At 45.3% G+C, this 24,875-nt stretch overlaps 3 protein-coding genes across 4 annotated transcripts; all 3 read left to right on the top strand.

Annotated features, from left to right (window-relative positions):
- Window positions 1-9,484: 9,484 nt before the first annotated feature.
- LOC125539922 (pentatricopeptide repeat-containing protein At3g62890-like) lies at window positions 9,485-12,226 on the top strand. The gene is made up of 2 exons (XM_048703456.1): window positions 9,485-11,711; window positions 11,806-12,226. The coding sequence occupies exon 1, from the start codon at window positions 9,534-9,536 to the stop codon at window positions 11,439-11,441; it is 1,908 nt and encodes a 635-aa protein (XP_048559413.1). The 5' UTR covers window positions 9,485-9,533; the 3' UTR covers window positions 11,442-11,711; window positions 11,806-12,226.
- A 1,725-nt stretch (window positions 12,227-13,951) lies between these two features.
- Window positions 13,952-17,274, top strand: LOC125539925 (protein UXT homolog). 2 transcript variants are annotated; one of them, XM_048703458.1, is made up of 6 exons: window positions 13,952-14,292; window positions 14,655-14,872; window positions 15,020-15,121; window positions 15,901-16,008; window positions 16,920-16,974; window positions 17,074-17,274. In XM_048703458.1, the coding sequence occupies exons 1-6, from the start codon at window positions 13,990-13,992 to the stop codon at window positions 17,116-17,118; spliced, it is 831 nt and encodes a 276-aa protein (XP_048559415.1). In that variant the 5' UTR covers window positions 13,952-13,989; the 3' UTR covers window positions 17,119-17,274. The 2 variants fall into 2 exon arrangements, with proteins under 2 accessions (XP_048559415.1, XP_048559416.1); XM_048703459.1 differs by having other exon boundaries at window positions 13,960-14,292; window positions 14,640-14,872.
- Window positions 17,275-17,457: 183 nt separating this feature from the next.
- On the top strand, window positions 17,458-20,193 carry LOC125539924 (transmembrane 9 superfamily member 11-like). Its single transcript, XM_048703457.1, has one exon. The coding sequence runs from the start codon at window positions 17,557-17,559 to the stop codon at window positions 19,567-19,569; it is 2,013 nt and encodes a 670-aa protein (XP_048559414.1). The 5' UTR covers window positions 17,458-17,556; the 3' UTR covers window positions 19,570-20,193.
- The last annotated feature ends 4,682 nt before the right edge of the window (window positions 20,194-24,875 follow it).

Here is a 24,875-nt window from a genome sequence, read left to right as displayed (position 1 = left end):
GGCTCCTACATATTCTACGAAGATCTTTATCGGTCAGACCGCATAACAACATACGTTGTTCCCTTTGTCATCGGTATGTTACTTGCCCAAGATTCGATCGTCGGTATCCAATACCTAGTTCAATCTCGTTACCGGCAAGTCTCTTTACTCGTTCCGTAATACATCATCTCACAACTAACATATTAGTTGTAATGCTTGCAAGGCTTATGTGATGTGTATTACCGAGAGGGCCCAGAGATACCTCTCCGACAATCGGAGTGACAAATCCTAATCTCGAAATACGCCAACCCAACATCTACCTTTGGAGACACCTGTAATGCTCCTTTATAATCACCCAGTTACTTTGTGACGTTTGGTAGCACCCAAAGTGTTCCTCCGGCAAACGGGAGTTGCATAATCTCATAGTCATAGGAACATGTATAAGTCATGAAGAAAGCAATAGCAACATACTAAAACGATCGGGTGCTAAGCTAATGGAATGGGTCATGTCAATCAGATCATTCAACTAATGATGTGACCTCGTTAATCAAATAACAACTCATTGTTCATGGTTAGGAAACATAACCATCTTTGATTAACGAGCTAGTCAAGTAGAGGCATACTAGTGACACTTTGTTTGTCTATGTATTCACACATGTATTATGTTTCCGGTTAATACAATTCTAGCATGAATAATAAACATTTATCATGATATAAGGAAATAAATAATAACTTTATTATTGCCTCTAGGGCATATTTCCTTCAATTGGCTCCTACATATTCTACGAAGATCTTTATCGGTCAAACCGCATAACAACATACGTTGTTCCCTTTGTCATCGGTATGTTACTTGCCCGAGATTCGATCGTCGGTATCTCAATACCTAGTTCAATCTCGTTACCGGCAAGTCTCTTTACTCGTTCCGTAATACATCATCCCGCAACTAACTCATTGGTTGCAATGTTTGCAAGGCTTAAGTGATGTGCATTACCGAGTGGGCCCACAGATACCTCTCCGACAATCGGAGTGACAAATCCTAATCTCAAAATACGCCAACCCAACAAGTACCTTCGGAGACACCTGTAGAGCACCTTTATAATCACCCAGTTACGTTGTGACGTTTGGTAGCACACAAAGTGTTCCTCCGGTAAACGGGAGTTGCATAATCTCATAGTCATAGGAACATGTATAAGTCATGAAGAAAGCAATGGCAACAAACTAAACGATCAAGTGCTATACTAACGGAATGGGTCAAGTCAATCACATCATTCTCTAATGATGTGACCCCGTTAATCAAATGACAACTCATGTCTATGGCTAGGAAACTTAACCATCTTTGATTCAACGAGCTAGTCAAGTTGAGGCATACTAGTGACATACTGTTTGTCTATGTATTCACACATGTATTATGTTTCCGGTTAATACAATTCTAGCATGAATAATAAACATTTATCATGATATAAGGAAATAAATAATAACTTTATTATTGCCTCTAGGGTATATTTCCTTCAGTCTCCCACTTGCACTAGAGTCAATAATCTAGTTCACATCGCCATGTGATTTAACATCAATAGTTCACATTACCATGTGATTAACACCCATAGTTCACATCGTCATGTGACCAACACCCAAAGGGTTTACTAGAGTCAATAATCTAGTTCACATCGCTATGTGATTAATATCCAAAGAGTACTAAGGTGTGATCATGTTTTGCTTGTGAGGGAAGTTTAGTCAACGGGTCTGCCACATTCAGATCCGTATGTATTTTGCAAATTTCTATGTCAACAATGCTCTGCACGGAGCTACTCTAGCTAATTGCTCCCACTTTCAATATGTATCCAGATTGAGACTTTGAGTCATCTGGATCAGTGTCAAAACTTGCATCGACGTAACCCTTTACGACGAACCTTTTGTCACCTCCATAATTGAGAAACATATCCTTATTCCACTAAGGATAATTTTGACCAATGTCCAGTGATCCACTCCTAGATCACTATTGTACTCCCTTGCCAAACTCAGGGCAGAGTATACAATAGGTCTGGTACACAACATGGCATACTTTATAGAACCTATGGCTGAGGCATAGTGAATGACTTTCATTCTCTCTCTATCTTCTGCCGTGGTCGGGTTTTGAGTCTTACTCAACTTCACACCTTATAACACAGGCAAGAAATCCTTCTTTGACTGTTCCATTTTGAACTACTTCAAAATCTTGTCAAGGTATGTACTCATTGAAAAACTTATCAAGCGTCTTGATCTATCTCTATAGATCTTGATGCTCAATATGTAAGCAGCTTCACCGAGGTCTTTCTTTGAAAAACTCCTTTCAAACATTCCTTTATGCTTTGCAGAATAATTCTACATTATCTCCGATTCACATATACATATCAGAAATGTTGTAGTGCTCCCACTCACTTTCTTGTAAATACAGGCTTCACCGCAAGTCTGTATAAAACTATATGCTTTGATCAACTTATCAAAACGTATATTCCAACTCCGAGATGCTTGCACCAGTCCATAGATGGATCGCTGAAGCTTGCATATTTTGTTAGTAATTTTAGGATTGACAAAACCTTCTGGTTGCATCATATACAACTCTTTTTTAATAAATCCATTAAGGAATGCAGTTTTGTTTATCCATTTGCCAGATTTCATAAAATGCGGTAATTGCTAACATGATTCGGACAGACTTAAGCATAGATACGAGTGAGAAAGTCTCATCGTAGTCAATCCCTTGAACTTGTCGAAAACCTTTTGCGACAAGTCGAGCTTTGTAGACAGTAACACTACTATTAGTGTCCGTCTTTCTTTTGAAAATCCATTTAATCTCAATGGCTCGCCGATCAATGGGCAAGTCAATCAAAGTCCATACTCTCTTCTTATACATGGATCTCATCTTAGATTTCATGGCCTCAAGCCATTTCGCGGAATCTAGGCTCATCATCGCTTCCTCATAGTTCGTAGGTTCGTCATGGTCAAGTAATATGACCTCCAGAACAGGATTACCGTACCACCTGGTGCGGATCTCACTCTGGTTTACCTACGAGGTTCGGTAGTAATTTGATCTGAAGTTACATGACCATCATCATTAGCTTCTCACTAATTGGTGTAGTAGTCACAGGAACAGATTTCTGTGATGAACTACTTTCCAATAAGGGAGCAGGTACAGTTACCTCATCAAGTTCTACTTTCCTCCCACTCACTTCTTTCGAGAGAAACTCCTTCTCTAGAAAGGTTCCATTCTCAGCAATGAATATCTTGCCTTCGGATCTGTGATAGAAGGTGTACCCAACATTTTCTTTTGGGTATCCTATGAAGACACACTTCTCCGATTTGGTCTGAGCTTATCAGGTTGAAACTTTTTCACATAAGCATTGCAACCTCAAACTTTAAGAAACGACAGCTTAGGTTTTTTGCCAAACCATAGTTCATATGGTGTCGTCTCAACGGATTTAGATGGTGCCCTATTTAATGTGAATGTAGCTGTCTCTAATGTATAACCCCAAAACGATAGTGGTAAATTGGTAAAAGACATCATAGATCGCACCATATCTAATAAAGTAGGGTTACGACGTTCGGACACACCATTACACTGTGGTGTTCCAGGTGGCGTGAGTAGTGAAACTATTTCACATTGTTTTAACTGAATCCCAAACTCGTAACTCAAATATTTTACTTCTACGATCATATCGTAGAAACTTTTATTTTTGTTACGATGATTCTCCACTTCACTCTAAAATTCTTTCAAATGTTTCAGACTTGTGTTTCATCAAGTAGATATACTCATATCTACTCAAATCATCTGTGAAGATCAGAAAATAATGATACCTGCCGCGAGCCTCAATATTCATCGGACCACATACATCAGTATGTATGATTTCCAACAAATCTGTTGCTCGCTCCATTGTTCCGGAGAACGGAGTCTTAGTCATCTTACCCATGAGGCATGGTTCGCAAGCATCAACTGATTCATAATCAAGTGATTCCAAAAGCCCATCAACATGGATTTTCTTCATGCACTTTACACCAATATGACTTAAACGGCAGTGCCACAAATAAGTTGCACTGTCATTATTAACTTTGCATCTTTTGGCTTCAATATTATAAAAATGTGTATCACCACGATCGAGATCCAAAAAACCATTTTCATTGGGTGTATGACCATAGAAGGTTTTATTCATGTAAACAGAACAACAATTATTCTCTAACTTACATGAATAACTGTATTGCAATAAACATGATCCAATCATATTCATGCTCAACGCAAACACTAAATAACATTTATTTTAGGTTTAACACTAATCCCGAAAGTATAGGAAGTGTGCGATGATGATCATATCAATCTTGGAACCATTTCCAATACACATCGTCACTTCACCCTTAACTAGTCTCTGTTCATTCTGCAACTCCCGTTTCGAGTTACTATTCTTAGCAACTGAACTAGTATCAAATACTAAGGGGTTGCTATAAACATTAGTAAAGTACACATCAATAACATGTATATCAAATATACCTATGTTCACTTTGCCATCCTTCTTATCCGCCAAATACTTGGGGTAGTTCCGCTTCCAATGACCAGTCCATTTGCAGTAAAAGCACTCAGTTTCAGGCTTAGGTCCATACTTGGGTTTTTTCACTTGAGCAGCAACTTGTTTGCCGTTCTTCTTGAAGTTCCCATTTCTTCCCTTTATCCCTTTACTTGAAACTAGTGGTTTTGTTTACCATCAACACTTGATGCTTTTCTTGATTTCTACCTTCATCGATTTCAACATCACGAAGAGCTTGGGAATCGTTTCCGTTATCCCTTGCATATTATAGTTCATCACGAAGTTCTACTAACTTGGTGATGGTGACTACAGAATTCTGTCAATCACTATTTTATCTGGAAGATTAACTCCCACTTGATTCAAGCGATTGTAGTACCCAGACAATCTGAGCACATGCTCACTGCTTGAGCTATTCTCCTCCATCTTTTAGCTATAGAACTTGTTGGAGACTTCATATCTCTCAACTCGGGTATTTACTTGAAATATTAACTTCAACTCCTGGAACATCTCATATGGTCCATGACGTTCAAAACGTCTTTGAAGTCTCGATTATAAGCCGTTTAAGCATGGTGCACTAAACTATCAAGTAGTCATCATATTGAGCTAGCCAAATGTTCATAACATCTACATCTGCTCCTGCAATAGGTTTGTCACCTAGCGGTGCATCAAGGACATAATTCTTCTGTGCAGCAATGAGGATAAACCTCAGATCACGGATCCAATCCGCATCATTGCTACTAACATCTTTCAACTTAGTTTTCTCTAGGAACATATCAAAAATAAAACAGGGGAGCTAAACGCGAGCTATTGATATACAACATAGATATGCTAATACTACCAGGACTAAGTTCATGATAAATTTAAGTTCAATTAATCATATTACTTAAGAACTTCCACTTAGAAAGACATCCCTCTAATCTTCTAAGTGATCATGTGATCCAAATCAACTAAACCATAACCGATCATCACGTAAAATGGAGTAGTTTTCAATGGTGAACATCACTATGTTGATCATATCTATTATATGATTCACGCTCGACCTTTCGGTCTCAGTGTTCCGAGGCCATATCTGCATATGCTAGGCTCGTTAAGTTTAACCTGAGTATTCTGCGTGTGCAAAACTGGCATGCACCCGTTTTAGATGGACGTAAAGCTTATCACACCCGATCATCACGTGGTGTCTGGGCACGACGAACTTTGGTAACGGTGCATACTCAGGGAGAACACTTTTTTATCTTGAAATTTAGTGAGAGATCAACTTATAATGCTACCGTCAATCAAAGCAAGATAAGATGCATAAAGATAAACATGACATGCAATCAAAATGTGTGACATGATATGGCCATCATCATCTTGTGCCTTTGATCTCCATCTCCAAAGCATCGTCATAATTTCCATCGTCACCGGCATGACACCATGATCTCCATCATCTTGATCTATATCAATGTGTCGTCACATGGTCGTCTCGCCAACTATTGCTCTTGCAACTATTGCTATCGCATAGCGATAAAGTAAAGCAATTATTTGGCACTTGCATCTTATGCAATAAAGATACAACCATAAGGATTCCGCTAGTTGTCGATAACTTCAACAAAACATGATCATCTTATACAACAACTTATATCTCATCACTTCTTGACCATATCACATCACAACATGCCCTGCAAAAACAAGTTAGACGTCCTCTACTTTGTTGTTGCAAGTTTTACGTGGCTGCTTCGGGCTTAGCAAGAACCGTTCTTACCTGCATCAAAACCACAATGATAATTTGTCAAGTTGGTGCTGTTTTAACCTTCACAAGGACCGGGCGTAGCCACACTCGGTTCAACTAAAATTAGAGAAACTGACACCCGCTAGTCACCTATGTGCATAGCATGGCGGTAAAACCAGTCTCGTGTAAGTGTACGCGTAATGTCGGTCCGGGCCGCTTCATCCAACAATACTGCCGAACCAAAGTGTGACATGCTGGTAAGCAGTATGACTTATATCGCCCACAACTCACTTGTGTTCTACTCGTGCATATTACATCAACGCATAAAACCTGGCTCGGATGCCACTGTTGGGGAACGTAGTAATTTCAAAAAAATTCCTACACACACGCAAGATCATGGTGATGCATAACAACGAGAGGGGAGAGTGTTGTCCACGTACCCTCGTAGATCGAAAGCAGAAGCGTTAGTACAACGCAGTTGATGTAGTCGTACGTCTTCATGATCTGACCGATCAAGTACCGAACGCACGACACCTCTGAGTTCTGCACACGTTCAACTCGATGACGTCCCTCGAACTCCGATCCAGCCGAGTGTTGAGGGAGAGTTTCGTCAGAACGACTGTGTGATGACGATGATGATGTTCTACCGACGCAGTGCTTCGCCTAAGCACCGCTACAATATGATCGAGGTAGATTATGGTGGAGGGGGGCGCCGCACATGGCTAAGAGATCAATTGTTCTGTCTTTGGGGTGCCCCCTGCCCCCGTATATAAAGGAGTGGAGGAGGGGGGGGGCGGCCCTCACTGTGGCGCGCCCTAGGGGAGTCCTACTCCCACCGGGAGTAGGATTCCCCCTTTCCTAGTAGAACTAGGAGTCCTTCCAAGTAGTAGGAGTAGGAGGGAATGAAAGGGAAGGGAAAAGGAGAAGGAAGGAAGGGGACGGCCCCCCTCCCTAGTCCAATTCGGACCAGCCCATGGGGAGGGGTGCGGCCACCCTTTGAGGCCTTTCTCTCCTTTCCCGTATGGCCCATTAAGGCCCAATACGAATTCCCGTAACTCCTCGATACTCCCGAAAATACCCGAATCACTCGGAACCTTTCCGATGCCTGAATATAGTCATCCAATATATCGATCTTTATGTCTCAACCATTTCGAGACTCCTCGTCATGTCCCCGATCTCATCCGGGACTCCGAACTCCTTCGGTACATCAAAACACATAAACTCATAATATAACCGTCATCGAACTTTAAGCGTGCGGACCCTACGGGTTCGAGAACTATGTAGACATGACCGAGACACGTCTCCAGTCAATAACCAATAGCGGAACCTGGATGCTCATATTGGCTCCTACATATTCTACGAAGATCTTTATCGGTCAAACCGCATAACAACATACGTTGTTCCCTTTGTCATCGGTATGTTACTTGCCCGAGATTCGATCGTCGGTATCTCAATACCTAGTTCAATCTCGTTACCGGCAAGTCTCTTTACTTGTTCCGTAACACATCATCCCGTAACTAACTCATTAGTTGTAATGCTTGCAAGGCTTATAGTGATGTGCATTACCGAGTGGGCCCAGAGATACCTCTCCGACAATCGGAGTGACAAATCCTAATCTCAAAATACGCCAACCCAACAAGTACCTTCGGAGACACTTGTAGAGCACCTTTATAATCACCCAGTTACGTTGTGACGTTTGGTGGCACACAAAGTGTTCCTCCGGTAAACGGGAGTTGCATAATCTCATAGTCATAGGAACATGTATAAGTCATGAAGAAAGCAATAGCAACAAACTAAACGATCAAGTGCTATGCTAACGGAATGGGTCAAGTCAATCACATCATTCTCTAATGATGTGACCCCGTTAATCAAATGAAAACTCATGTCTATGGCTAGGAAACTTAACCATCTTTGATTCAACGAGCTAGTCAAGTAGAGGCATACTAGTGACATACTGTTTGTCTATGTATTCACAGATGTATTATGTTTCCGGTTAATACAATTCTAGCATGAATAATAAACATTTATCATGATATAAGGAAATAAATAATAACTTTATTATTGCCTCTAGGGCATATTTCCTTCAACTAGGACTACTCCACCCCCTCTCCCCACATTGGGATCCTGAAAGTCGCCATCACACCCACCTTGTCGCCCCCGACCATTGCTGGATACCCCGTCGGATGAGGGCCATCATGCGGCCGCTCATCAATGAGGGCATCTATGTCAAGCTCTATCTCGATCGACCCATCTTTCTTGTTGAGTTTGTTGTGTTGTGTTTTAGCACAGTCCTGGCATCAGTCCGTGACTTTCAAAGGTCGTTGGAATATACAAGTATGACATATAGGTTTGATTCCCCCGTTGGAACAAAAGCAATTGTGAAGACTTCACATAGCTGAAAAATATAACGCGATGGTCGCCTATAGTCTGGTTCTTAACAAATTGCTCAAAGAAGTAAGAATAAAGGATACAAAAGGCAATAATTCATGTGCAAAACAAAAATGGTTAAAAAGAAATGTCATCAAAGGGTTTGAGTGATTTTTGCAATTGTTGTGTGTTTCTTTTTGTAACCGGGACGAAAGAAAGAAAAAATCGTCTTTCCTTTGCTTCACCTCTAAATTAGTTGGACAAACAATGTCATCAAATGTTTGATTTGATTTATTGGGCTTAATGAAGGACATATTGTTCATAAGATTTGATCGAGTTATCGTAGGACATGCTTCGAGTAGCATACGCAAAGAGAAGTGATTTGGTTTAGATTATTCCGAATCAAGGGGGGCGTGTAGAGGGAAAAGGCAATGTAGGGGGTAGAGGGAGGAAACCTAGAGGCGAGGAGGTGAAGGTACCAACTTATTTTTAATAGTTGAGATTATTTAGGTTATATTTTAGTACCTTCCAGTGTTTTATGTGTGCTTAGAGTATACAAGTATCTTGCTCATTGTTTATTTATAATTTTAGTTTAAAAAATTTATATATTGTTCCTATATGCATGTGATATGATCATGTCTGCATACACTTTGTTCGATATTTGAATCTGCATACTTCAGTATTAGAATCCGCTTCTGTCCAAACTGGTTTCACCTCTAGAAATGAATCTTATTTCGAAGTGAAGTTTTGTGTGAAATTATTGATTTTCATAAATCAGACCTTAAGAAAAATTATAATACTTGCAAAAAGTTTGCAATACTCCTGTCCTTCAAGAAAAACCTTTTGGATCAATGAGCTCTCGCAGTCTGTCGTTCTCAAGTCCAAAACTTGGAGGTACTCGCCGCCCCGTGGTTGGCACCGTCGTCTCCATGCCGTTGGACCAGCCAGCGTCCGCCCGGCGCGCCCCCACCTTCCACGCGCATCCTGAGGCCGACGCGAGGCAGCTCCTCGGCGCGCTCCTGCCGCGGCGCGCGGCCACCGCCCGCCACGTCCAGCAGGCGCACGCCCGCCTCGCCGTCCTCGGCCTCGCCACCGCGCGCGTCCTCCCGCCCCTCCTCGCGGCCCTCCCCCGCCTCCCGCCGCTCCACGACGGCGCCTCCTCCTCCTCCTACCCGCTCTCCCTGTTCCGCCGCTCCAACTCCTCCTCCGCCTTCGCGTCCAACCACCTCCTCCGCGTGCTCCCCCACCCGCTCCCGCTCCGCCTCTTCCCCGGCCTCCGGCGCCGCAACCCCCATTCCTTCACCTTCCTTCTCTCCTCCCTCTCCACCCACCTCGACGCCGACCGCGCCGGCGGCCCGGCCTCCTCCTCTCTGGGCTCCCACGTGCACGCGCTGGCCGTGAAGGCGGGCGCCGCGGCGGATCTCTACGTGCGGAACGCGCTGACGCACTTCTACGGCGTCTGCGGCGACGTGGGAGCGATGCGGAGGGTGTTCGACGAGCTGCCGCGCGTGCGGGACGTCGTGACCTGGAACGCGGTCCTCGCTGGGTACGTCCGAGCGGGCATGGCGAGGGTTGCACGAGAGATGTTTGATGAAATGCCGGTGAGAGACGAGGTTTCCTGGAGCACCGTGGTGGGCGGGTATGTGAAGGAAGGGGAGCTGGACGTGGCACTGGCGGTGTTTAGGGATATGGTGGAGAAGGGCGTGAGGGTGAATGAGGCTGCGGTGGTGACAGCATTGTCGGCGGCCGCACAGCTGGGTTTGCTTGAGCATGGCAGGTTTGTGCACCAGGTTGTCCATCAAGAAGGGATGCCGATCAGTGTCAATGTAGGGGCTGCCATGGTGGATATGTATGCCAAGTGCGGCTGTGTGGCAGTGGCGAGGGAAGTTTTTGATGGGATGCCGAGGAGGGATGTTTTTGCATGGAACGCCATGATCTGTGGACTTGCTGCTCATGGGTTGGGACAGGATGCAGTGGAACTCTTTGAACTGTTTCTCGGCGAGGGTTTGAGTCCAACGAACATTACGTTTGTTGGCGTGCTAAATGCCTGCAGCCGCTTTGGCCTTGTTGCTGAGGGGCGGCAGTATTTTGAATTGATGGCTGAAAAATATAGTGTTGAGCCAGAAATGGAGCATTACGGCTGCATGGTTGATCTTCTAGGTCGGGCTGGTCTTGTTCAAGAAGCCATTGAATTGATCGAAGGGATGCCTATTGCACCTGATCCAGTTCTCTGGGGCACTGTACTCTCGGCTTGCAAGAAACATGGCCTGGTGGACTTGGGGGTCAAGGTTGGTAGCAAGCTAATTGAACTGGAACCAGCTCATGATGGCCACTATGTCCTCCTTGCAAGTATATATGCGAAGGCAAAGAAATGGGATGAAGTCAGGGAAGTCAGGAAACTGATGTCTAGTCGGGGTACCAGCAAGTCAGCTGGCTGGAGCTTGATGGAAGCACAAGGAAACGTGCATAAGTTTCTAGTAGGAGACATGGATCACAAGGATTCCATTCGGATATATAACATGCTCGACATGATTAACAGAAGGTTGGCAGATGCAGGGTACGTACCAGACGTGTCATCTGTATTGCATGACATTGGAGATGAAGAGAAGGTGCATGCAGTCAAGGTGCACAGCGAGCGTCTGGCAATTGCTTATGGGTTCATAGTTACGGAAGTTGGCAACCCAATCCGTATTGTTAAGAACCTTCAGGTGTGTGGGGATTGTCATGAATTCAGTAAGATGGTGACAAAGGTTTTCAATAGGGAGATTATTGTGAGAGATGGCAGTAGATTCCATCATATGAAAGAAGGGAAATGTTCTTGCCTTGACTATTGGTAGTTAATCAGCTTATAGTTTTTTATTGTTGTTGAATTCAGTCATTTTGCTGGAGTCAAAGAGTTGGTGGCTGACATCAATGTTCTAGTTTGCAGCATATCCCAATTCATTTGACATCGGCAGCCTCCTGCTGCTTAAGTTTTCAGCTGTTTTTTTTAACCCAATACTGTAGGGGAGCCCCGACAGTAAATTCTATACAGGAGTTTGAGCAGTTGAGTCAAGCCAGACGCAAACGGGATCAGCAATATCAGACTTCATTCTAAAGTAGATGAGGTAAAATTCCCGCTTAGAAATAAAAGACCAAGATCCTAAGCTAGAGGAGATGTTGTTGAAGGTTTTCACATTCCTTTGTTTCTAAATGGACTAGGGAACAATGATGTAAGCTTCCAGGAAGAAGGGATTGTGGAAGTTTAATTTGGCAGAGGCAATCATGCTGTAGAAATTCCGAGATGAATTCTGGGGCAAACCGATATGATCCAGCATTCCATGCTATGACAGTGCCAGAAGAGATGATCACTGGTCTCAAGAGATTCAGTAGAGCATAGAACACAGTTGTACCCGTCTTCAATGTGCATATTTCTCCGTTGAAGCATGTCTCTGGTGTTGAGCATGTCCATGAGAAGCAGCCAGTCAAAAACTTGAGCAGAGAGGGGCACTCGTAAACCTCGGAGAAAGAAGAGTCCACCACCCCAGGGGTCACCAGCATTAGTTTGAGGTGTGCATCCTGGAGGATGGAGCTGAGGAGCTGCAGCTTGTCAATAACTTGAGCAGAGAGGGGCAGGTGGAAAGATACGAGATGTCGGGGTGAGCCAGGGCCTGGGGCTCAGGGATCTGGTTATTGATGGCAAAGGGGTCAAGCCTGGGGAAGCGAAGGTGAAGCTTTGTACCGGGGCCAAGCCAGTGATCACTCCAAAAACCCAATGGTGCTGCCCCTTCCGGCAGAGCAAGAGGGCACATGGAGGAATTTGCTGTGAAGATTGAGCAGTCTCGCTAGCAGAAGGAGCCTGTGGGGGACAAGACACATGAGGGATTGAGTCTTCATAGTAGTTCCAAACCAGCCTGACCTAGGCCATATCATTATTGTTGTAGAATTTATGAAGATATTCCATGAGGAGTGCCTTATTGAACTGTGAGGTTGGTGATGCCAAGTCCACCATCCATTTTTGGCTTGCAAACTTTCTCCCAAGCAACAAGAGCCTTGATTCTGTTAGAGAGATCAGATTTGCCCCACAAGCAAATACGCCGGGCTCTATCAACGTTGTTTCAGAACAATGATCTCTTGATGGAAGAACTCGAAGCTCTGAGCATTAGCAATGTAGTCATGGACAGTTGTCTTCAGCAGGTAAGAGATATGTTTTCATCTTTCTAGACCCTACAATTAAGCTTATCCTGATAGCGGAACCATAATTCTTGAAGAAGTATTCACAAATCACAATTACTCCTTTTTTGTCATTTTCTCAGGCGGCTTCCGGCCTACTGATGGATATCCCGCACGATGATACCTTAACGATCTCTTAAGCAGCAGGTACTTTCAGCTCAAGGTATCACAAAAGGCTGCATTCTCTTCATGATGACAAATGCATTGTTTTGATCTCTTCACATCATGCATCCATCAGCTTGCAATGCCCCTTTTCAGTAACTGTGTAGAGTAAAGGGATTTACAACAGAACTTGATACAACTAGACATGTTCCATTATGGACAGAGAACTGTACTGCAAGTGTTCAGTTTCTGACTGGAATTTCATTGGTGTGTCTGCAGGATTGGACATGGAAGTACAGTTTTACTCATGATGTTAGGAATGTTTTACACATGCGAAATTCATCGAGTGGGTGATAGATCTCCTCGATAATCTACACAAGGATAGATCAGGAAGTCTCGAGAAAGCTAGAGCAACAAAGGGTGGGTATCAAATTTGTAGTAGGCTAATGATGATGCACACAAACAAAGAAAAAATCTACGCAGACAGTGCTGGCAATCCTCAAAGTACCGGAAGCCAAAGATGCTAATATAAAAGTACATTGAAGTCTTAAAATGCCTGAAGGAGGATATTTCTTCTGTGTCAGAACAGTATAGTTTGGGAAAGTGATCAAGTGGTTCTTCTCACACATGCCCTTGCTGTTTAAGATGGCGAGGCAGTCACAGTGATCGGGAAAAGCCAAGATAATCGACAAAAGTCAAGTGATCACATTATCATAGCCTGAAGGCCAAGATAATTGGCGGTCACAGTGCCATTTGGTATGTGAATTTCTGTCTGATGTTACTGTTAGTAGTGGAATACGCTGACAAACAACAGCTAGTTTTGACCCCCTCCCTTTTTTTTTCTACGGAAAGCTGTAGAAAGGTTAATGGCTTACCACACAGGAACTGTATTTGTTTTGTTCTTCTTATTAACTGAGGAACTGTATTACATGTAAGATACTGTAGAAGCCAAGACAAGGCAAATGATTAGAATTTTCTTTCTTTCTTTTTTTACAAGTGATTGGATCAACCATACATATGCTCAACCTCGTCTCAAGAACCGAAGGCTGAGAATTGCAGATTCTCACCGATATGTGGGTAGTGCGAGCGAAACTGACAACGGGGGAGCTGGTCCGTCTGGCAGTGGCAGAGTCCACGCATGCATTGGCCCGTAGAATCTCGGCCGTCCACTCCACACCTACCCGATTCTCCAGTATCCCCCGTCCTTGCAGCAAGCCTCCGCACAAAACGGCCCGGACCTATGGCCGCCGCCACCCGCTGACTGGTCTCGCCCCCGAAACCACCGCCGCCTCGCCTTCAACCTCCTCCTGCCGCCGAGCCCACGGACGCCTCCCCGCACCGGAAGGCGCCCCCGAGCCCCGGACCAACGGCAAGGTAACGCCCTCCGCCTCTCTCCCTATAGGCTGCCTCCCCCGATCCCACAGCGCGCGCGGCGGCGTGTTGCCTGTGTGGCCTGCGGGTGTGCTCGGCGTGCTGTGTGCGTGCTACGTGTACCGATTTGATTGTAGCTATGATATATACTATTTGCTATTTGTAACAATTTGTTAAGCTTATTCTGATATATGCTGACGCTGTAGTATAAGGGTTACGTTCGTACACACACCATGTCCTCAGTTGCTGCTTATTGTAGCATGGTTGCATACACAACATATCAGTTTGAAGATTATGCTACATCAACAAATGACAACCCTAACCTATATATTGATACTAAAATTTTATAGCCTTGGCGGTGACAGAGGTGTCGCCGCAGCCGCTGTCCAGTACGGCATTATATATCTTGCGGCTCACGAACCTCAAAGGAAACCGCGGGGGGCATGGCCATGGCCGTGGCGGAGGCGCGTCTCCGGCAGGACAAGGTGAAGAAGTTCGAAGATTTCGTTGACCGGCGGCTCAAGCCTGACCTTGTGAACGCCATAGCCCAGCGTGATAACTTGTTCCAGCAGCAGAAGACTTTGTAAGCTACTCAGTTCTCTCCTCGTCTTCCCTCGTGTTGTAGCTGTACTGAAACATTCAGGCCCCCTGATTCCAACTATTCAAATATATGGCCTTAATACTGATCATCATTCTGATCAATGAACCTTTATTTATGGGGTGTTGGCAGCTTGGATTTGAAGAAGAACATCGAAAACTTGGAAAAGAATGGTGTAACGAGCATGCGATCCATGGTCAATCTTGGCTCAGAGGTGTACATGCAGGCAGAAGTGTAAACATCCTTTTCCCTCTCCCCTGCCTAAATAATCTGAAGTATAGTAACATAAACTCTCTCACTTTCTCTGTAATCTCTAGAAAAGGAATTTCTCTATCCTATTCCCAATTTAAGAAAAACCAAAGACCATCAAATAAAAATAATATTATTAGGTCGGTGGTTTGCACTCTTTACTCTTTATAGGCCAGATTATATTACTCAATCCAATAATGTCAGTATGCATGTAAACTGGAGTGCATCTATGCTTGATGTATAGCTTTTGCAGTAGGATAGACATGAGAAAGGCGTTTCTATATGCATCTGAAAAATACGAAAAGGTCGGCTGCCTTTGTAAGAAAAAAGTGGTGTTCGCATAGGGAGACAGCATGCAAATGAATTAGATTGATGTTCACTTCACAAATTGGAAGGATGCAGTTGGCCATTAAACAGTATAACAAGCAAACATGGAACTTGCTTTGATATGTCCTTATGCTGCTTCTTATTTTAACTCCAATTGTTTAACAACTGTTAGCTTAACATTAAAAGGTTGGAATAGCTTCAGATCATTAGACAGTATAGCAAGCAAACAAGGAACTTGCTTTGATATGTCCTTATGCTGCTTCTTATTTTAACTACATTTGTTTAACCAGCTGTTAGCTTAACCTTAAAAGGTTGGAATAGCTTCAGATCATTATTGTGAAGTGCTAATGAGAATTGACTGTTTCGAACATAAGCCTACCTTCAGATTTCTTGAACTTTTGAGATCTTATTGCATTATTCTGTTGTGATTTCTGCAGGCCGGACACGAGGCACATTTTTGTGGATATCGGTCTAGGTTTTCATGTGGAATTTACTTGGCAAGAGGCTCTGCAGTTTATATCTGTACGAGAAGCAAGGTTGGCCAGGTAACTCAACTCAAACATTTGAATATCAGATCTTGCTTCTGCGCAGCAGTTTTATTACGCGTGCAGCACATGTTTGTGAGAATGGAGTTATGCTAAAGAGATGTTGATGATTCAGGGAGGTTTGGGTGCTTTATGCTCTGTTCAACACAGTTTGTGTTGATAGTATATACTTGTTTTAGCCATATTATTGTACTTGGTTGAAAATGTTGGTTTAGGTGAAGTGCTTGGATTCTCCTTTTCTTGTGAATCAGGGAGAACAGAAAGAGATGGTATTCTCGAGCCTTGTGATGGCTCTTAGATTTCTAGATGATATTAGTATTTACCTATTCATGGTATCCATTTCCTTGTTGGAGCTTGATGCTCGCTTTAGCCATCAGATGCCGAATACATTTTATACAGAGGCAAAGCTGATTCTGTTCATCTGGTTTGTGTTACTTATCTGCATCTAATGTTTGCTTCCGTAGACACCCGTAGAAATTTCAGGAAGAGAACATGCTTATGTAGCATTCAATAGCATTGTAAACTGTTGTTATTCGCCGTCAGACCATACTAGTGGGTCGCCTCCTTTGTGGCTCATAGCATATATGTATCATCTTAGATGTTTCGACTCTTGAATGCCTTTATGTTTATCGGCTAACTAGTACGGGCCCAGTTGTGTAGCCACATCATTCCATTCTGTGTGCGTGTGCTCAGGTATAGCCTGCCCTGCTTGCTTTATAATAGGTTGTTTGTACTACAGCTACTGCCATTCTCAATGTTGAGCCCTTGTACGACACATTCATATGCTGTTATGGTTTCCCTTTAATTTTTATGCTTGAACGTGCCCCTTTTTTCTTGTAAAGCTCCTGATTCTCTGTAGTTGACATCCATTCACTCACATGTTAAAGTTGTAAACTTTTGCGTGTTTGCAGACAGATAGATGAGTACACACACCTCATTGCGAGCATAAAAGCACAGATCAAGATGGTATGTAGAACAAACTGCGTGCTTCGTTTATGCAGTATAGATGATGTTATAATCTGCTTATGTTCAGATGGTACTCCCTCTTATACTGTTTAAATGCAGGTGTGTGAAGGTATCCGTGAACTCCTGCAGTTAGCAGCGGAGTGAGCATTAGGGTCCCAATGCCAAGAATGTATGCCAAGAACGCAGCTCTCCCAAATCCCAATGTTTTTGTTTTAGGGTCCCAAATCCCAATGTTGATCAGGAGGCATTGTGTAAGTATAGGTGAAAGAAGTGGCAAAAGAGAATACTTTGCTTGATCTAGCATCCTGCCCGGGCGTGCCTCCTTTTCGTAAGTCTGGGAGATAAATCGTGGCGTGGCGTGCATGAGTGATGTCAACTCTCTGTTCTTGGACGGATGAGTGATTCAGTGGAGTGGAGCTGGGTCGTTCCTTCCCTTTGCTTGCAAAGTACAGTAGTATTCAAGAAAGCAGACGTCATCAATAAGAAGAGTTTCACACCCAGAATCTCATCGCCCAGCAAACAGCATCGATCGAGCAGCAAACCGGCGACCTCTTCCTGCTCCTGCATTGCAAGCCCAAGGCAATGGCGGCAATGGCTTCCCCCACCACGTCCACCATCCTCTCCACCCTTCTTCTCTTCCTGATGCATTTGAACACCTCTCCGGCGACGGCCTTCTACCTCCCGGGGAGCTACCCGCACCGCTACCTCCCCGGCGAGGCCCTCGCCGCCAAGGTGAACTCCCTCACCTCGCCGTCCTCCAAGCTCCCTTTCCCCTACTACTCCCTCCCCTTCTGCGCCCCGCAAGGCGGCGTCAGCCGCGCCGCCGAGAGCCTCGGCGAGCTCCTCCTCGGGGACCGCATCGAGACGTCGCCCTACCGCTTCTCCATGCTCGAGAACAGCAGCGCCGCCTTGTTCCTCTGCCGCACTGACCCGGTGTCCCCCGCCGCCGCTGACCTCATCAAGTCCCGCATCGACGATGCTTACCACGTTAACCTCCTCCTCGACACGCTCCCCGTGGTCCGGTACGTGAATAATCCCATCGCGCCGGAGGTGCTGCTCCGGTCCACGGGTTTCCCCGTCGGCGTGCGCGCCGATGACGGGGAGTACTACGTGTACAACCACCTCAGGCTCACGGTCCTGGTCAACAAGCAGAAGAATGGCACCACCAGGGTGGAGGCCTTGATGGCCACCGCCGACGCGTCTGAGCTTATCAGCCTATCAGGCGGCGGCGGCGGCGGGTACACCGTCGTCGGGTTCGAGGTCGTGCCGTGCAGCGTGGAGCACGACGAGGCGGCCATCGGGGACAAGAAGATGTACGACGGCTTCTCGTCCAAGGCGGCCGCCGGATGCGACCCTTCTGTGGTCGGCATGCGCGTGCAGGTCAACAGGCCGCTGGCCTTCTCCTACGAGGTTGCCTTCGTGGAGAGCGCCGTGGAGTGGCCGTCGCGGTGGGACGCGTACCTGGAGATGGGCGGCGCCCAGGTGCACTGGTTCTCCATCCTCAACTCCATCGTGGTGGTGGCGTTCCTGGCGGCCATCGTGCTGGTCATCCTGCTGCGCACCGTGCGGCGCGACCTCGCGCAGTACGAGGAGCTCGGCAGCGAGGCGGCCCCGCACGCCGACGACATGGCCGGGTGGAAGCTCGTGGCCGGGGACGCGTTCCGGGAGCCCAGCCACCCGGTGCTCCTGTGTGTGATGGTCGGCGACGGCGTGCGCATCCTGGGCATGGGCATGGTCACCATCCTCTTCGCGGCGCTCGGGTTCATGTCTCCGGCATCCCGGGGCGCGCTCGTCAGCGGCATGCTCTGCTTGTACCTCGTCCTGGGCCTCGCCGCCGGGTACACCTCCGTGCGCCTCTGGAAGACGGTGCGGCACGGCGACAGCGCCGGGTGGAAGGCCGTGGCATGGCGCGCCTCCTTCGTGTTCCCGGGCGTCGGGTTCTCCGTCTTCACGGCGCTCAACTGCGTGCTGTGGCACAACGGCAGCACGGGCGCCGTGCCGTTCGCGCTGTTCGTGGTGCTGATCCTGCTCTGGTTCTTCGTGTCGGTGCCGCTGACCCTGGCCGGCGGCCTCCTGGCGTCGCGCGTGCGCGGCCACGTGGAGTACCCCGTGAAGACGAACAAAATCGCGCGGCAGGTGCCGGCGGCGCAGTGCTCGCCGTGGGTTTTCGTGGCGGTGGCGGGCACGCTGCCGTTCGGGACGCTCTTCATCGAGCTCTTCTTCATCATGTCGAGCCTGTGGCTGGGGCGGGTGTACTACGTGTTCGGGTTCCTGCTGGTGGTGCTGGGGCTGCTGGTGGCGGTGTGCGCCGAGGTGTCGGTGGTGCTCACGTACATGGGGCTGTGCGTGGAGGACTGGCGGTGGTGGTGGCGCTCCTTCTTCGCCTCCGGCTCCGTGGCCGCCTACATCCTCGGGTACGCCGTGTACTACCTCGTGTTCGACCTGCACAGCCTCAGCGGCCCGGTGTCCGCCGCGCTCTACGTCGGGTACTCGCTGCTCATGGCGCTCGCCGTCATGCTGGCCACCGGCGCCGTCGGGCTCGCCGCCTCCTTCTGCTTCGTCTACTGCCTCTTCTCCACCGTGAAGCTCGATTGATGACCCCCGTGTTGTTTCCTGTCATTTTAGATTATCTTTTTTTTTTGCCTGACGGTAACATTTCAGATTTTAATCTCTGTTGTAAAAAAACTACTCATTGAAGCAAAGATAATAAGCAGGGGTAAATTCCTATTCGAAAAACGCCACAGCAGTAGCAACTACAGTTGCTTCTCCTAATGACTCTGACGAAGAACTCACAACAGATACAGCATGATCACTATATCAACCTGATCGACATAATAATCGTTCGTATATGTACAATCTACATCTTTACAAACTTTCGTGTTTCACACATTGTTGTTATAGTTTCTTTATCTGCTTGTGTTTGCAATTTTGCCAAGCCCCATTGATGTGGGAGTATTATAATTGGGTTAGCATACAATAGGTAATGTTGAATTATAATTATACAATATTGTTACATCAAGACATGATAGGATTTGATTTTATATGTACTTAAAAAGTTTGATTAAGTTTTATGTGGATGAAGTGTTCGAAGGCCGAGGAAATTGATTTGAGAAGAATAAGGAGAGGCGGCAGTTCAAGCTTTGGGATTTCCAAGGCACCCAAAGTAAATATTCAAGGACACTCAAGCATCTAAGTTTAGGGATGCCCTAGATGACATCACATCTTTCTTCCTTAATAATTATTGGTATGTAACAATTTTTGTTTTGTTCACATGATATGCGTAAATTCTTGAAGCGCCTTGTGTTATTTTATTTTATTTTAGTGATGCACCATCCTGGTATGAAATAGTCCTTGATTAATTTATTGAATGTTCTTTGCACTTCATTTATATCTTTTGAGTATGACTTTATAGAATGATTCATGTGCTTCACTTGTATCTTTTCAAGTTTGGATGCCCGCTTATCTACATTTCGAACACCGTTATTTGTGGAATACTCTCTTGCTTCACTTATATTTGTTAGAGCTTAGCCGAGTATTTTATAGAAAGAATTAAACTCTCATGTTTCATTTATATCTATTATAGAGTTATAATAGGAATTTATCATTCACATGGTTAGTCATAAAATTCTGCATAAAACTTGTAGATCACCGAATATAATAAGTTTGATTTAATGTCGTCAGAATGAATATTCGGCCGTATACTAGTTTTATCTTAGTTCGGTATCGTTTTCGGTTAAAAATATATTCAAAATGTAAATATTTTCGTCCAGTTTGTATAAAATCTACCGTGTTTGCATGAATTTTGTTCGCTTGGTTCAAAAAGTTGTTGACATGTATGCGGATAGCATTGGATGGCGGTCTCTCGCATCCGTGTCTGCGGACTGACCCCTGTCCATGGACAGATGCGGGAGGAAATTTATAAGTCGCCGTTGGAGATGCCCTTAAGAGCAACTCTAGCAGACTCCGCATCCGGCCGGCCTGCAAAACGCGTTTGCATGTCGTGGAAAACCGCTTTTGCGGGCTGGCTCGGACGGCCACAAATGCAGACCCCCCAAACGGACACGTAAAAAAGTATATTCCGTGAATATTTTTTTTACGGGTCGACTTCTGTGGGTTCTGCTCGGACACCGCCGTGACGATCCGCAAACAAAAAACGACAATTCTCGCATTTGACATAGGTTTCCACAAATAAGTTCAAATTCAAACGACATAACACAGTTTTACGCGCAAATAAAAGCGAAGTTCAGTACGACAAACGCAAAAGAGGGCCCTGCAAAAGTCTACGCCCATGTCCGGCACCATCTTGGTCAATATTCACTCCGCACCATCTTGGCCGAGTCCATCTTGAAGTTCATCGCCACCAAGGAATCCACCTCCGGCGCTTGTTCCAACTCCCGCCCCGAAATCATCGACATTGCCACCATATGGAGCAGAGAAAACATCTCCGAACTGTAGCACGCACCGGCCGACGCAACTATTCTCCTCTTCAAGATTTCTCTCCTTACCATATTATGCCATGTTTTGGTGAGATCGTCCATGTCATTGCGGTTCATTGACATGATCTTGTTCTCTTCGGCGAGCAGCTTGGACATGGCTTTATTTTCTGCAGCGCGTGCTCTTCTCTCCTCAATGGCAGCTTTGCAGCCTCTCTTCCTTGAGCAATTGCCACTTTTCTTGCTTCTCCTTTGCCTGCTTCTCGGCCAACTATTTCTTGATCTCCAACGACTTCAACAACATCAACTCGTTTGATTGCACCATGGCATCAATCTTCTCCCTCAAGCTCGATGCTTCTTGCTCTCTCTTCATCTTCTCTTTAGTCTTCTTGTCGCCATCGGGCTTGTGCAAATTTCTTGGGCCATCATCATCCTCATCTTCATCCATGTTTTTAAGGGAGCCTCTCTTTGGTGGGGATTCTTTGTCGATCAACTTCCACTTCTCGCACTTTTTGAGCAACTCCCAACAAGGCGGCTTCTTTGTAGCCGGAATCTTCCTCCGTTTTACGCCGGCGACCTTGCCGACATTCTCCGTCGTCGGCGGGGATCGCGCTGCGGCGTTGGCGCCCGGAGCGCGGGCCTTCGCGGCGGGGGTAGCCGGATTCCCGCCCTGCACGACCACGTTTCCCTGCCACTTGTGAGCAGGCGCGTCGTTAGCTTGGGCGGCGGCGGCGGGGCCAACATGGCCGGTGACGAGATCCGCCCGAGGGGAAGGAGCGCGCGACCTTGACGGTGACGGGGGACAGCAGGGAGTCGTCCATGGCGGAGAGGGACGGCCAGGGAGAAAGCACCGAAGCGTGGGGAGGCGGGGCAATGGTGGCGGAGGATGGGGGGAGCGGGAAAGGACGCACAGAAATGTCCCTCCCGCCAAATCTCGCTGCGGATAGGGGCTGAGCTCGTGTTGGCCTCCCAGCCCGTGAAACTAGAGGTTGGGGAGAATATTTGTCGCGCCCTGCAAAACAATTTGCGGGTCGGGGCGGGATGCGGGGTCTGATCGGGCAGATTTTCCCGCCCCAACCCGCACTTTGGCGGTTATTTTGCGGGTTGGGGCGGGATGCGAGGTCTGCTAGAGTTGCTCTAATAGCCTTATTTTCCGTTCCTCTTTTTTCTCTCATTTTTATCCTTATTGCTTATGTGGTGCATGTAAGTATTGCTACTGTCTAATATGTGGAAAAATCTAGCGAGTGTTGGATCCTAAAAAAATGTGCAAGGGTAGAAAAACCATACTCCCTCCGTTTCAGTTTACAAGGTGTGCGCGTACCCTAGGTTACCAATTTTACCACCGTAATATAAACTATATAACACAAAAATTATACCATTTGAAAATAGAACATCTGAAGTTTATGATGGTATGTTTTTTGTAATATATAACTTCTATTAGGTTGGTCAAATTGACGACCTAGGGGTACATGCACATCTTGTAAACTGGGAGAGAGGAAGTACTAATAAGCTACGCTAGTCATTAATAGGTTTGGCTTGTTGCCCTTTAAAATGCAGTCATGCATTTATCGTATCCCCTCCATTTTTATATATAAGGCCACAAACTTAAATTATAGATACCAATGTAAATTTTAATGCCTGCTTTGCAAGTCAGCTTTTCTTTTCGTTTACTAGGAGGAGGAAGTAGCTGACTGTCATTATGACTGCATTCATGCAACTATTAAATAGGTTACTAGTACGAGAAAATATCATTAATTTTGTCTCGATTACTGGTGACCTTCTATAAATGCAAAACATATATTTTATAGTGCCTTGTATAAGTAAATGGAGGGAGTATTTCAAATTGACCAAGCCACTAGGATAATGCTCTCCATGAAAATGAAAAGAAAGGCACTTGGAGTTAAGCTGGTCCTCTGCTTTGGTAACGAGCTGATGTAACTGATTAGCAGGGCTCACTAGTAGAAAAAGGGCCATTTGGCCCGGTTCGTAAGGGCCATTTGTCTCGGTTGTTGAACCGGAACTAAAGGATCGTTACTAAAGCCCTCCTTTAGTCCTGGTTCTTACACGAACCGAGACAGATGGGCCTCCACATGGCCGGTGCGGCGAGCCCAGGCAGGCGGCCCTTTGGTCCCGGTTGGTGGCACCAACCGAGGATCAATAGGCGTCCACGCGTCAGCAGCTGGCAGGAGCCGAGATTTTTGTTTTTTTAAGGGGGTGGTTTAGGGGTTTTGGGGGGTTAATTTAGCTGTTTCATATATTGTGTTAGCTAGCTAATTAATAGAGAGAAGTGTCCTCTCTTATCTTCGTGCTTGGTCGACGCTACGTACTATACATATAGAGAGGACTCGACACGCTAGCTAGTAAGCAAATGAAGAAAACAGAAGATCATCATGAACATATGCATACAGAGAGAAGTGATATCGACCACCTCTCCTTCTCCGAGAGATTGGTCGAACAACAAGTTTTCGTATATCTATCCGACGCTACTGGCTACATATATACAATATAAGATCTTTTACAATATAATCTTCTAATTATATATGAACTCAGGTTCCATATGATATTCTCCGTCTTTATCAATCACATGGTCAAGAAAGAATGTCGCTAATTCCTCTTGAATTGCTCGCATACGATCTGGTGGTAGGAGTTCATCTCGCATCCGAAACATCTAATTTGAAGAAGGGGGTCAATACATACATATATATATATATATATGAATAAATGAAACTCAACACAAATGATGGTAATAAAATAAAATTGTGAATATTATTATTTACGCACTTCATATTGTTTGTCAGAGTAGCCCCGCTCACAGGTCGTATGGCGGATGGACTCGCAAACGTAGTATCCACAGTAATTATTCCCGGCTTCCTGCCACAACCACTTTACAAGAAATAGAGGTCAATCAAACTGAAAAGCAAGCATGCTATAAATGGTATTGATGAAACTAGCGCTTGAATCACTAGGAGATGCGTGGAACATGCTAGTAGTACTTACTTTCGGATGTCTAAATTGTAGCTTCTTCGGCAGCCCTGGAGCTTTTGAGGTGAATTTTGTCCAAACCCTGCTAGACAAAGAAAACAATTACTTGATATCAGGAAATGAACAAATGTAACATCCCAAAATTCTAAATTTTGGAATGTTATAATAAATAGATAGATTTGACTGATTGTTTGATTGATTGTCTGAAAGTGAGTGAATTCGAAACTTTTTGAAAGTTAAATGAGAGGGAATAAAAGGACTTTCCCAAACTTTCATATTTGCTTTCTGATCTCCATGAATTCAAATTCTTTTCAAATACAAAACCCTTGAGCGAAGATGATATGACTTCTTCCATTTTAAATTAAATGAAAGGGTATTTGAAAATAATTGGATTTTATTTGGAAATATTTCAATTCATAAACTTCATGCAGCTCAATGATTTTCATGAGAGAAGATAAAAGGACTTCTTCAAATTATATGAAATAT

This window comes from Triticum urartu, chromosome 2, assembly GCF_003073215.2.
Source record: "Triticum urartu cultivar G1812 chromosome 2, Tu2.1, whole genome shotgun sequence".
NCBI lineage: Eukaryota > Viridiplantae > Streptophyta > Magnoliopsida > Poales > Poaceae > Triticum > Triticum urartu.
The sequence above is the reverse complement of the archived record's forward strand: the minus strand, read 5'-3'. Positions and strand labels throughout refer to the sequence as shown.

Excerpts from the sequence above, each read along its gene's own strand:
- LOC125539922 (XM_048703456.1), top strand. The coding sequence starts at position 9,534 with ATGCCGTTGGACCAGCCAGCGTCCGCCCGGCGCGCCCCCACCTTCCAC.
- LOC125539924 (XM_048703457.1), top strand. The coding sequence starts at position 17,557 with ATGGCGGCAATGGCTTCCCCCACCACGTCCACCATCCTCTCCACCCTT.
- LOC125539925 (XM_048703458.1), top strand. The coding sequence starts at position 13,990 with ATGTGGGTAGTGCGAGCGAAACTGACAACGGGGGAGCTGGTCCGTCTG. Across the intron at positions 15,122-15,900 it reads GTGTACATGCAGGCAGAAGT|GCCGGACACGAGGCACATTT; the intron begins GTAAACATCCTT and ends TGATTTCTGCAG. Across the intron at positions 16,975-17,073 it reads TAAAAGCACAGATCAAGATG|GTGTGTGAAGGTATCCGTGA; the intron begins GTATGTAGAACA and ends GTTTAAATGCAG.